The sequence below is a fragment of the Phascolarctos cinereus genome, unplaced genomic scaffold (genome assembly GCF_003287225.1).
Source record: "Phascolarctos cinereus isolate Bilbo 61053 unplaced genomic scaffold, phaCin_HiC Scaffold_4;HRSCAF=312, whole genome shotgun sequence".
Classification (NCBI taxonomy): Eukaryota; Metazoa; Chordata; class Mammalia; order Diprotodontia; family Phascolarctidae; genus Phascolarctos; species Phascolarctos cinereus.
Genome location: NW_027555847.1, coordinates 356,831,060 through 356,844,401, shown reverse-complemented (window position 1 = coordinate 356,844,401; position 13,342 = coordinate 356,831,060). Strand labels below are relative to the sequence as shown.

Sequence of the window (13,342 nt, the reverse complement as noted above, 5' to 3'; positions counted from 1 at the left end):
CAGTCATTTTCAGTCATATCTGAGTCTTTATGACCCCATCTGGGGTTTTCTTACCCCCTCAGACAGGGTTAACTGACTTGCCCAGTGTCATACAGCTATTGAGTGTCTGAAACCAGAACTGAAATCAGGAAGATGAGTCTTGCTGACTTCAGGCTTGCCACTCTATCCACTGTACCACCTAGTTGCCCCAGCACTTCACAATTATCTCATTTTATCTTCACAACAACTCTTGAGAGGTTGGTGATATTCTTATTTTATAGATTTTATTTTTTACAGATAAGAAAACTGAACCAAACAGAAGTGAAGTGATTTATCTGAAGGTCTGAGATGTAGTTAGAAAATCCTGATATTACCTACTAATATCAATCAGATTGCTGAACTTCATTTGGTCATAATTTTAGGGACTGCTCTTTTAGCAGACTTCCAAGGATTGCCTATATCTAAGGCCCTTCAGGCTTTTCAACTCTGAGCTTCTTTTTGGTTTCCCATGCAAATGAATGGAGAGGAAAAAGAGAAAAAGTCTCAAGGTAGAAAGTCATTTCAAGGTACCATCCTCTCCACTTCAGTTCTCCTTTTCAAAATTTTGACTTTGTTGTATGTATGTGTTTAGCAACAAGTTTTTTAGCCTATTAATGCTTTGTAAACATATAGAAAATTAAGCTAGGATCATTAAAAGCCAGCATGTCTTTACTAGGACATTCTAGGCATGCCAGAATGTCAGAATCACCATAGTTCCTACTGTAATAGGGTAGAACAGGGTAATGCTATAGAGATAGTCTCTCTTGCTGTTTGTGTGGACAAGCTGGGAAGATGTTGATTATAGGGTAATACTGTTAGGTAGATTCAGAACTAGTTGAATGACTGGCCACAAAGAATAGTCATTAGTTGCTCGGATGAAAGTCTTTAATGCAGTGTCCCAAGGATCTACCTTTGCCCCTGTCCATGCTTATAAGTGGAAGATATAGAAGGCATAACTATCAAATTCACAGATGATGTGTTCCTGGGACAGACAGTGGACACATTGGATGACGATGTTGAGATCCTAAAATTGCATAAGATGAAATCGAATAGGGATAAATGCAAAATTATACACTTGGGTTTAAAAAATCCACTTCACAAATATGAGATGAAAATTATACGGCTAGATAGCAGTTTCTGGAAAATTATCTTGGGGTCATAATGAACTGGAAGTTCATCAGTTTGACAAGGGATTCAAGCAAATAATGGCATCCTAAACTGCACAGAGAAACATGGTATTCAGAACTATTCAGAGGAGAATTATTCCCCTTTTATTGTGCCTTGGACCGAGTAGTGGGATATCTGAGCAATGTGTTCAGTTCTGGGCACTGAATTTTAGGAAGCATATTGATAAGCTTGTATTTTGATAAGAGGCAACCAGGATGGTAAGGGAACAGGGGAACCTACCATCTGAGACTTAATTAATGGAAACTGGGATGTTTGGGAAGGAGAAGATAGTGAGAGACTGATAGCTCCAAGCATTTGAAGAGACCATTTTATGGAATAAGGATACTACTTGGACTGCTTGGTCATAGAAGTTAGGATTAGGGGACAACATGTGCAACTTTCAGTAATTCAGATTTCAGCTGTGTACATAGAGAACCTTTTGACACTTAGAGCTGTCCAAAATGGAATGAGCTGTCTCCCTTCACTGCTTTTGAGGTCTTTGAATGGAACTGGGGAACCACTTTTCTATCATGTTGTAGAAGAGTCTTATTAGACAAGATGGACCTCTGAGGTCTCTTTCAATTCTGATATTCTGTGTTAGTGTCTGGTAATATTTTTACATCTTCTTTCCTGCCAGTATGGTCATTTATTTAACCCATGTGCCAGGGTATTGTTATTTGGAATCAGAAATATTATTAGAGAAGAGATTTAGTGGCACATTTTTGATGTATAGCACAGATTCTATGTAGGTCTTTGAATTGCATCAATAGGATCCGCTGCACAACTTTCAAGATGTTTTATCTTTGAACTTACACTAAAATACTAAAAAGGACTTGGAGAAAAATGCAGACAGATGTTGGACCTGTAAGGTATCATTTCATTCCAGTAATGAATGTTGAATTTTACACTGCCCCAGACATGCTAGCAAAAGTTAATGAAATTGTGAGAAATGTATCGTCTGATCCTACAAACCATCAACAGATGTTATGGAAATGATAGAAAAAAGGATATAGGCTGACAAAAGTGCCTCCAGTCTATTGTGTTTGTGATTCAGAAATCATGGTTATTATGAATTCACCTAACGAGTTAAAAGAAGCTGAAGAATATTTTTGGTAAAAAACTATGGAAATAATTTGGGACAGGGCTCCTTTGCCTTTTGATTATTTTTTGCAGAAATTTTAAATTTAAAAATTTTAAGTTTCACAGTAAGTCTGCCACGTTACATATACTAGCCAATAGTCAATAAACATTTATCAAGCACCTACTATGTGCTAGGCACATATACCTACTATTAAGCACATACTATGTGCTAAGCACTGAGAGTACAAATGAGAAAAAGGCAGTCCCTGCCCTCAAGGAGCTCACAATCTAATGGAGAAAGAAAGTACACAAAAGGAATCTGGCAAACAGGAGCCCGAGGGTACCCAGTCCAGGGGCATGATGTTCATGGAGTGAAAACCAAATAGAGCAGCTGATGATAAAGGAGCTCAGCTGGAAAAATCTGAGCCCTCAAAAAGGGAAGCCTTGGGAGGATTTCATTGCACTGCCCTCCAGCCTTCCAATCAGAGAGTACTTGCAGTGCTGAGAATCAGAAACACAGAAAGTAATGTGGTGAGACACTCTTCACTACATTTTAGGAAAGACACAAATGAACGAAAAAGCAGGTTGATATCAATCTTTTTTTTCCAGAAAGCAGTTCCCATGCTATCTCTAGGCATTACTTTCAATTCAGGTCTATAGCCTGTGCACATCTATGAATTGATTCCACAGTTACACTTGAGAATACAGTATAGTAAATTACTGTCACTCCCCTATCCAGTAAACTCCAATGGCTTCCTATTGCCTCCAGGATCAAATCTAACAACCTCTGTTTACCTATTAAAGTCCTTTATAACCTGGTGCCCTCATACCTATTAAATCTTCTTATACCTTATCCCTCTATATAATTCAGTAACTCTGGCCTCCTAATGGCATTCTACAAGATACTCCATTTTGCAATTCTGGACATTTTTATTGGATATCCCCCATGCCTGGAATTCTCTCTTTCTTCAGTTCTACCCTCTGACTTACCTCCTTCAAATGTCATCTGACATCCAACTTTCTGTAAGAAGCCTTTCTCAATATTCCTTAATGTTAGTGCCTTCCCCCTGAAATTATCTCCAGTTTATTCTGTATATGGCTTCTTTTCCTTTTTTTTTTTTTGTATGCTGTCTCCCTTCATTAGATTGGGAGCTCCTTAAAAACAGATACTTATAAATAAGTTGTTTTAAAAAATAAATAAATAGTTGTAATAAATAAATGTATTTATTTTACCTTTTTAGCCTCAGTACTTAGTCAAGTATTTGGCACCTGTAGGTGCTTGATAAATGCTTAACTACTTGACTGATCGCTCCATTTGATGCTAGACAACCAAAATCACATAGTAATATTCTTTAAATATTTTAGTAACCATGCCTTTGTTTTTAACTCTAGCATTATAGTCATAGAATATTAGAAGTGACTCTAGAGAGTCACTAATTCTAATTCAGCTTCTTCATGTTGCAAATGATTAAACTGAGGCAGAGGGAAATGAAATGGTATCTGGTGATTCAGGTGCAGAGCCAAAGCTGTAATTCAGGTCTCCTGAGTGACTATCCAGTGCTGTTTCTCCTGTATAATGTTTTTTAGTTTTATCAACTTCACTACTGTTTTATTTCTGCCTGTGGTTATCTTGGGCAGCTAAGTGACACAGTGGATAGAGTACCAAGCCTGGAGTCTAGAAGATTCATCTTCTTGAGTTCAAAGCTGGCCTCAGCCACTTACTAGCTGCGTGACCCTGGACAAATCACTTAACCCTGTCTGCCTCAGTCTCCTCATCTCTCAAATGAGCTGGAGAAGGCAATGGCAAACTATTCCAGTATCTTTGCCAAGAAAACACCAGATGGGGTCACAAAGAGTCATTCATGACTGAACAACAACAATGCTTATCTTTGTTTTCTTCCAAAAATGCATATGCTATTATGTATAGCTGATTTGTCCTTCTTGTATGATTTCTGAAACTTTATGCTGAACCCAAGGGGGGCCTGTAGGCTGTGTTTGACACTATTCCTGAAGGTGGTGCTCTCAGTTACAAGCTCACGCCAACCCATTCTGCGTACTGCCTAACACTGATTGACACTCTGGGGAACTTCCAATCTCTCTGACTGTCAGCCTAGTTCAGCTTTGACTGCCCTATTTGTGGGTAGTAACATTTACTTTCATAATCCAATTCTCACTTCACATTTCTACTAGGAAAACTTTTACCACCTTGTCTTTCCTTTCCATTTTAGGATAGATAGATAGATAGATAGATAGATAGATAGATAGATAGATAGATAGATAGATAATTTAAAAATTAGAATAAATATTTAACCGAAATAATACAAATCATGATAATAAAATGTTATCAATGAGGCTTAGTATTAACTCCCATTTTCTCACACATAAAGCCACACATTTTGATCTCCCCAATCAAAGCCACCTCATTCCGCCCCCAAAACCCACAAGCATAGTCAGAATCCTTGGAAGAGGAGAATGTACTCCTGGTTTACTTATAATGAGAAGATCAATTCTTGTCTCCTCAGCAGAGCACACAGCTTTGATTTGGACCTTGGAGTCATTTGTCCTCAGGAACTCAGTTTGCTGCAGCCTCCCTAACAAGAGCTCTGATCTCATTGTATCTCTCACTTCTCTTATGTCTGCTCTTGTGCTCCTGTTTCTGCTTCTCTTCCCAGTCAATGACTACACTCAGCTGTAGAGCCTGCTCACGTAACCCGGCCAAGCACGGGTAAAAGAATCCATCCATGCTATGCCCAGATAGCTGCTTCCTGGCGTTCATAAGTTTAGCATCCACCACAGCAAAGTGGAACCAGTCTGATTTGGTTGCCCCTTTTTTTTCAAAGGTCTTCTATTTGCCCACTCCTCACCCACCTACCCCCATGATGACAGATCTATGAGCATGCTCCCTCCTCAGTCCCATCCTTTGCTTTGTTCTCCAGCATACATGGAGGAGGGAGATTGGGAGTAGGCTTGCTCCCAGATGTGCTTGTGCTGTTTCAGGCAGGGTGAGTAGGAGGGTGGCAAGGCAAAGGGAGGAAGAGTCTTGTATTAGAGCACAGTTGTCTTTTAGTTTTCCTTTTTGCCTTTTTGGTCCCTGGAAGATGGGTTATTATTTCTCAAAAACATATTTTTTATAACTAAAGGAGTTAAAGATATTTTGTTTTGTGTGAATTTAAGAGTTTCACGTGTATTATGTTCACTATTTTAAAAACGTTTTAATCTTTTAAAAATTCAGGTCCAAAGGCACTTGAAAAGGATTTTTCTAATGGCTTCCTACTTGGAGAACTTCTACACAAACATGAACTTCAGGATGATTTTCCTCAATTTTCAGAAGGCAGGTAAGGATGCTTATGTGCTGACTGTTCTTACTATTGGAATCTCATGGGGCTGTGGAACCAGAATGGAAAAAGGATGAACAAGTGTGCCCTAGAGGCTGCAAGGGAACGTGCCTTCCTGCAATTCCACCGGGCTACTGAAAAGTTTCAGGAAATAGCCTCTATTGCCATGCTTTTCAATTTGGAGATTGAGAAATTGGCCTGAATGTGAGGAGGGAATGTGAAAGGAAAGCTGATGATTTGTGATGCCAGTAGGATTTCTTGAAAATGCCATTGGGATTGCCAGCAATAGAGTAGTGTGTGTCCTCAGAGGTCCTCTGGTGCTTCTTCACTTGAGGCTTAAAGAACCAGTGACAGATTGCTCAGCCCCCTCTCCTCCCTTGGGGAGAGGGAAAGAACCAGAGGTATCCAGGTGAGGTGATCACATCAGAGAAGTAGAAGTAATACTGATGGGTAGTGATAAGAGGCCCCACAAGCATGGAGTTCTTTGATGTTGGACCATACTCACAGTGAAAACTATACTCACCCTTCTGGGGCCTCTCATCACCAAATCTTGGAATGCTTCCACTTGTCTGCTGTCTCCTTTGTACCCTTTCCCTTAAGGGTAGAAGGGAGTTGAACAGTCAAGCTCAAGGGAATAAGCATTGGTTAACCTGTGGGTTCATGTGGTTTGGGAGTGAGTGGAGAGTGAGAGTACTTTCAGTGATTACATGTGGGAGAGTGAGTGAGCCAGTGCAGACCATGGGGGCTCTGGCTGGATATTTGTGAACTGGTGTGAGAAGAGCTATGTAAAGGGCAGTTAGGACAGTCCCCTGGTTGCTAGTGTTCTTCCCCATGCTGACCTTGTACCTATATTTAAATGTATACCAGCAGAATGAGCTGTGATCAGAAGTCTGTAAAACCATATTCTGTGGCATATGCCGTATTGGAATCATGAGTATGAGCTCTTCCTACCTTGTTTTCAAGAAGTGATTAACCTGGGGCCTTGGGATGATGAAGAGCATCTCAATTCATGGTTGTTCAGTGACGCTTTAGTAATTTAAGAATCTGTGTTGTTATAGATATGAAGACGTCCTTCTCCACCGATGTATGTCACATCTTCCTTATGTGCTGTTTGAGATTTTATCTGGCCAAAAATTCATTAACTTATCAACTGTTAACCAACTAGTGAAGAGCTTCTCTAGTCTCTAGAGGATGCATGGCCTATTACTAGTTCCGTATTTAAAGCGGCAAGGTGAATTAGAAAGTGTGCTGGATTGGAATCAGAGGATGTGAATTCAAATCCTGGTTCTGCAATTCAATATCTCTACAAATAGGGGTAGTCACTCTGGGCCTCTGTTTTCCTTTCTATAAAATGGGAAGTTTGGACTAGGTGTCTTCTAAGAAACTTTACAGCTCTAAATATCTGATGCTGTGATCCATTCCAACTTGGTTGGGCATTGCACAGCATTTCCAGGGGCATTGTAGCATGTGGATGTGTCCTTCAAGAGCCTGAGATCCCCTCCACACCTCCACAAGATGAGGCTTGTTGTTGTTCAGTTGTTTTTCAGTCTTGTCTGACTCTTTGTGACCCCATTTGGAGTGTTTTCTTGGCAAAGACACTGGAGTAGTTTGCCATTTCCTTCTCCATCTCATTTGACAGATGAGGAAACTGAGGCAGACTAGGTTAGGTGACTTGCCCAGGGTCATAAGACCAGTAAGCATCTGAGGCTGCATTTGAACTCAGGCCCTCCTGACTCCAGACCTGGTTCTCTCTCCACTGGGCCACCTAGCTGCCCGTGATGAGGCACTAGAGAAGGCTTTTAGCAGACAATACAGTAACTCTAGAACAGGTATTTATTTCTTTAGTCTTTTAAATGTCTTACCCTCCAAAGTTAACCTTAAAAAACAGTCTTTTCAAAATCTAAGCATCAGAAAGAGAAAAAAAAAAGTTGCTTGCTACTACCTTAGGAAATATTGCCAAGCCATATTCACCTATTTTTTTTTATCACAATCATTCTCAAACTCCATTGTTTCATCTGTTTGGTTGCCTCTCTCCATATCTCTTATGTGGCCCCAGCCTCTCGTGAACTTCTACCTATTTTGGTCAGTTGTCTACCACGTGAAAAAGTTGAACAGGCAAATTGTGTGCTTGGTAACAGGTAGTATTTTGATTTTGAATTTTAATGTATAAGTAAAAGAGATGACTCTAATCAAAATCAATTTTTAAAAAATAGTAACAGCAGGTCCCTAATTATTGAGTCCACTTCACCATTCAAGCTGAGAGGGGCATGCTAAAAGGGAGGATAGCCACGTGGCTTTATTGAGGTAGAAGGAGCAATGGAAAAGCTGCTCTTCTGTACCCACTTAGAGGTCAATACTTCTTTCATTACTTCAATACTTTAATCAACAACAGGAATTTATTAAGTGCCTACTTTGAGGCTGACGCTGTTGGTGGTGCAGGGACACAAGGACGAAAATGAAAGATCCTGAAGGAGTTTATTATAGTTGCCTGCAGGGTATGTATTTTAATTTTTAGAGAGAATAAATACAAAGTAAATTAAGGAGGAAGGGCTCTGGTAGTTGTGAAAATTGTATGCATCATATTCCTTCCTACCTTGGAAAAGTAGTAAGCTAGTGGGAAATCTTGTTGTACCCTATATCCTCGAATCTCTGGCTGGTTTCCAAATTTCTAGCACAAACTATTTAGGTGATCCCCTTCTGCCTATAACCAGTTTTCCTCTCCCACTCCTAACTTTCTCCTTTACCATAATATAACCTGGGAGGGCTGATGCAGAATAAGATCAATCCCAAAGGTTGAAAAATTCTGGGCTATTGGTTCAATTCTTACCTACTCCTCTTTTCTCCTACAACTGTTCTTGATTCCTGGTAAGCTCAGGGATGGTCTTTGAACCCCATTGCTTTTCTGATATATTGTCATAATCTGATGATGATGACTTTGTTGTTAGAATGGTGCTTTTGGGGAGAGTCACTTCTAAACTGAAGGAAATTATTCACACTCCTGCTTCCAATAAGTCTTCATGTTCTATGGTGGCACACACCTATGAGTTCAGCTACTAAGAGGACTAAGGTTGGTGGATGTTTTGATCTGGGGAGTTCTGAGTAGCAGTGGACTAGGTTGATCAGATGTCTGCACTAAGTCCGGTAGAGTTGGGAACACACCAGACTGCATAAGGAGTGAATTGGCCCAGGTCAGAAAGAAAGCAGGTCAAAGCTCTAAGACTGATCAGTATTGAGATCGGGCCCATGAATACCACTGACTTCTGGCCAAGAGAGGGAAACCCAGTCTTTAAAGGAAAAATGAAGGAGAGAGAATAGGATAGAAGAGAGAAGAGAAAACAGAACCTAGGTTTTCCAGAACTTTGGGAACTGGCTCAAGTTCAGGACAGAACGCCTACCTACAGCCCTAAGGGATTTGCAAGTCTGTCTTAACCAAATGTTACAATCTAGGGCCGTTAGATTGTCTCAGGGCTCTTTCTGAAAAGGATCAATTTGATTTCCACCAAGGTGAATCAAATTTTATACTTCTGGATCAGTGCTAGATAACCAGATATTTGGACAACAGAATAAGCATTCATATTCAATCTTTATACATAATCTTCCTCCCCCAGACTATACTTCTTTAGGTGTCATGTAAGTCAGTAAATTTGTGATTGTTTCAGTGCCACACAGCAAGCTTACACTGGAAAAAAGGTTTTTTTTCTTCTCTTACCTTGCCAAAGTCACTTTTATACCAGTTCCCAATTCTATGGTCTATCATCTTTTAAAATCTTATTTAAACTTTTAAAAATATTTTTTAAAAGTCAGAAACATTAGTTTTCTCTCCTTCCCACTTCCTCCCCAAAAGAAAAAAAATAAAATCTATGCTGATTATATCCAAAATTGTCGTTCACTCTGCATATCACATTCATTACTTCTCAGGACGTGGACAGCTTTTCATCATCATTACTCTAGAATCATGGCTGATCATTGTATGGATGAAAGATTTCAAATCTTTCAAAGTTACTCCTTTACATGATATTGTTTTTATTGTATAAATTGTTCTGGTTCAGTTTACTTCACTTTGTATCAGGTCATATTAAGTCTTCCCAAGTTTCTTCAAAATTGTCCCTTTTGTTATTTCTTGTGGCACAGTAATGTTCCATTATATTTATCCGTCATAATTTGTTCAGCCATACTTCTTGGTTGTTTCCAGTTCTGTACCACCACAAAAAAGCTATTATAAGTATTTTTGAGAATATAAGTCTGTTTCTTATTTCTTCTATGTCTTTAATCAAGTAATAGTATCATAGTTTAGCCTCTTTTGGGGCATAGGTACAAATTGTTTACCGTAATGGCTGTACCAATTCATATCTCTGCTAATAGTGAATTGATGTGCCTGTTCTCCCATAGTCCCTCCAATATTTGTCCTTTTCTTTTTTTTTTTTGTCACTTCTGAGTGTGAGGTAGAACTTCAGAGTTATTTACAGGAAACATATTTGAAACAGAGGGACACGCACAGGGTAAAGGTAAAAGGCTGCAATAGAATATATTATGCTTCAGCTGAAGTAAAAAAAAAAGCAGGGGTAAAAGTTATGTAAACAGAGGACAAGTTCCATAGCTTTTGCCTGGCTAGAAATGTGCTTTGAGAATGAGCCCACAAATAAGTGATGTGTTTCTGTCGTTCAAGAACCAAATAGCTCAGTGTGGGGTAGTTCATCACCAAAAGTATGATCGAATTTTAGAGTAATGGAAACATGGATGAATTGAGATCTTTGTTTTCCCTGGGAGAAGTTCCTATTTTGATGAAATCACTGTTCTTTCCAAGTATCAGAATAAGACAACATTATGCCTTATATGGTTTGAAGGCATTTGTCTTGGGAATTGCCCATGCTAGGGGCAATATTTCTCAATCTGAAAGAAGAGTCTGCCTGTGAATACAGTTAGCCCTCCTGTTAAGGGTGAAAAGTGAGGAGGGTATGTACAAAAATGAACATGGATTTCCCTGGGAGGGTGAACTCTACGCACTGTATGAGGAGAGTTATTCCCACAACACGTGGGGCTCCAAGGGAGAGGAGAATGGCCGTCCCATGACAAGAAGGTAGTGTAGAGAGGGAGAATACTTTTCCCAGAATACTTAACTTGCTCCTTAAGAAGTCATCATTTACATCATATCCTGTGTCTCTAGAGCAAAGAAGTCCTTGAGGCTTGCCTTACACGCAAACGACTGTAGCACGGAGCCCATAATGATTATTATGTTGCATTTATTGAACCTAGTTAATGGGCAGGCCATTTCCAATTTATGAATAGATTATATTCTCAAATTTGGGGAATTGTTTGGAACTCAGAAGGCATTTTCCTACTACGAACCACTGTTTTAAAATGGTTACGTTATCAGGTCAAACTGCAAAAATAACCTACTTGATCCATAATACAGCTAAACTGAAATGTGGATGCTCTTTACCCCTAGATCTGAGCTGTTAGAACTGGGAGTCATACTGGTGCAGGAAGACTTTTTTTCTTTTCTGTTTCTGATAGAAGGGTCCGTACAAGGTCAAAGTCAAAGTTAGATAGTTTATCCTTGACATATTCTAACGTTCTTTTCTCAACCCTCTCCCAAATTCTAGGCACCCACTGTGTCCATAATGCTCTAAGGACTTCACAATGGCACCCTACTCCAACCTATCCCAAGATCCAAAGAATTCTGTGCTTGAAAGTTTCCAGCCTCTTTTGCCCTTGATCAAAAACCTCTGTTACCTCCTTACTAGGCATTAGTGCTCTCATTGAACTAATTCATGTCTTAATCCTTCCATAGGCATTGAATTTATAAAGGAAGATGATTGGTGCCACTTTAGGCAATGCCATGAAGAGAAAAGTGAAAAAAAATCAGGTGGTAGGGGAAAAATAATTCTTGTTTATTCTCTTCACTATTCCTGCTCTTCAGTAGCCTTCTCCTTTCCATCTTAGAATCATGGAAACTGGGCTTCCTCCAGAAGAAATTGATTGCATCCCTAGCCACCCTCTCCAGGCCTGGATTACCTTCATTCAAGTCCCTTACACACTTGGCCAAGAAACATATTTCTTGGTTACTTGTTCCTGACCTCCACTTCCACACACTTTCTACTAATATCACTTAGCACCTCTCACTCGCCCTTATAGGTTTGCTCCATTCAGAATTGTTACTGTCTTGGTGCCAGTTGTTTACTGGTTTGAAAGGTCATTTCCCCACATTTCTGAAGGAATCCAGTACCTGGTTCACAGTCTTCTCTTCATCATAAGCCCTTTTATTCAAGGACTTCAAATACTCTTTTTCTAACTTCATTTTCTTCTCATCCCATTATGATTGTGTAGTCAAACAATTCAACTTTAAACTGCCCTTTACCCTTGATTCCCTTGCCCCTTATCCTGTGATCAGTCATTCCTTTCCAGACTTCAACCTTGGATTATTCCCATCTGCTTTTCTTCACTCCTTGTCATAGGAAGTCACAAAACCATAATGACAGGGATCACAAATTTATGTTATACTTTCTCAACTGGACCATCACTGTTGTGTCTCACTATATTTTTATTTTCTGTCCCACTCCCCACAATCTTTGTTCTAAATCTTTTCTTCTTTACTCAGCCTTCTAATTCACTCTCCAACTAAGGTAATGGTTATTTTTTAAGTGTCTATTCTTTTTCTAAGTTTCACTTTTTTACTTAACAGAAATATATTTTCTCTTCTTCCCATTCTCCATTCCATGAAGGGATAAAGAAACAAACAAACAAACAAGCAAACAAGTTCCTTGTAATACATATGCAGTTAAGCAGAGCAAATCTTCTCATTGGCTGTGTTCAAAAAATAACGTCTCATTTCTTTACACTGAATCTACCACCTATCAGAAAGTGGGTATTATCCTTCATCATCAGTCCTCTGGAATCATGGATGGTCCTTGTATTGATTAGGGTTCTTAGAACTTTCAAAGTCTCTTTTTTTCCTCTAGTGTTGTTGTTATTGTACAAATTGTTTTAATGGTTTTCTCATTTAATTCCTCATCAGTTTATAAAAATCTTCAAACTTGTTGGGGGTTTTCATAATATTGATGTTATAAATAGTATAAGTCATCCTTCTGGTTATACTTACTCCATTTTTCATCATTTCATGCACTTCTTGCCATGTCTCTGAAATAATTTATTTCATCATTTCTGATAGCCTAATAATATTCCTTCACAGTTATACATCACACTTTGTTCAGCCATTCCTCAATTTATGAGCATCCTCTTAAGTTTACAGATTTTTTTTTTTACCTCCACAAAAAGAGATTCTATTAACGTTCTTGTACATATAGGAATTTTCCTCTTTCTTTGATCTCTTTTGGGCACAGACTTAGCAGTGATAAAGCTGGTTAAAAGGGCACGTACTGTTTGGTAACTTTTTGTGTATAACTGCAAATTACTTTTCAGAATGGTGATTATACACATTCACTGGTCCACAGACAGTACATTAATGTGCCTGTAATCCTATTGGATTACAAATTTGTAAATTTTCCCTCCAAATTTGTCATTTTCCTTTTTTGTCGTCTTGGTGATCTGAAGAGTGTGAGGTAGAACTTAAAAATTGCTTTAATTTGCATTTTTCTAGTTATTAGTGCTTGGAAGTTCTTTTTGTTTGTTTTTGTTTTTGTTTTTCTCTATGGCTATAGATAACCTGGGTTTCTTCTTTTAAGAACTATTGGTTCATGTTCTTAGATCATTTTCCATTGAGGAAGGGTTCTTCATCTTATAAA

General features: G+C 38.9%; 1 protein-coding gene across 2 annotated transcripts in view; it reads left to right on the top strand.

The window, feature by feature from the left end:
* The window catches only part of LOC110214653 (sperm flagellar protein 2), a 105,687-nt gene that overhangs the window by 5,653 nt on the left and 86,692 nt on the right, over nucleotides 1–13,342 (top strand). For both annotated transcript variants that reach the window (XM_078153221.1, XM_078153222.1), the window contains exon 2: nucleotides 5,498–5,600. In XM_078153221.1, coding sequence (XP_078009347.1) covers nucleotides 5,498–5,600 — 103 coding nt within the window. The remainder of the gene's footprint in view (nucleotides 1–5,497; nucleotides 5,601–13,342) is intronic.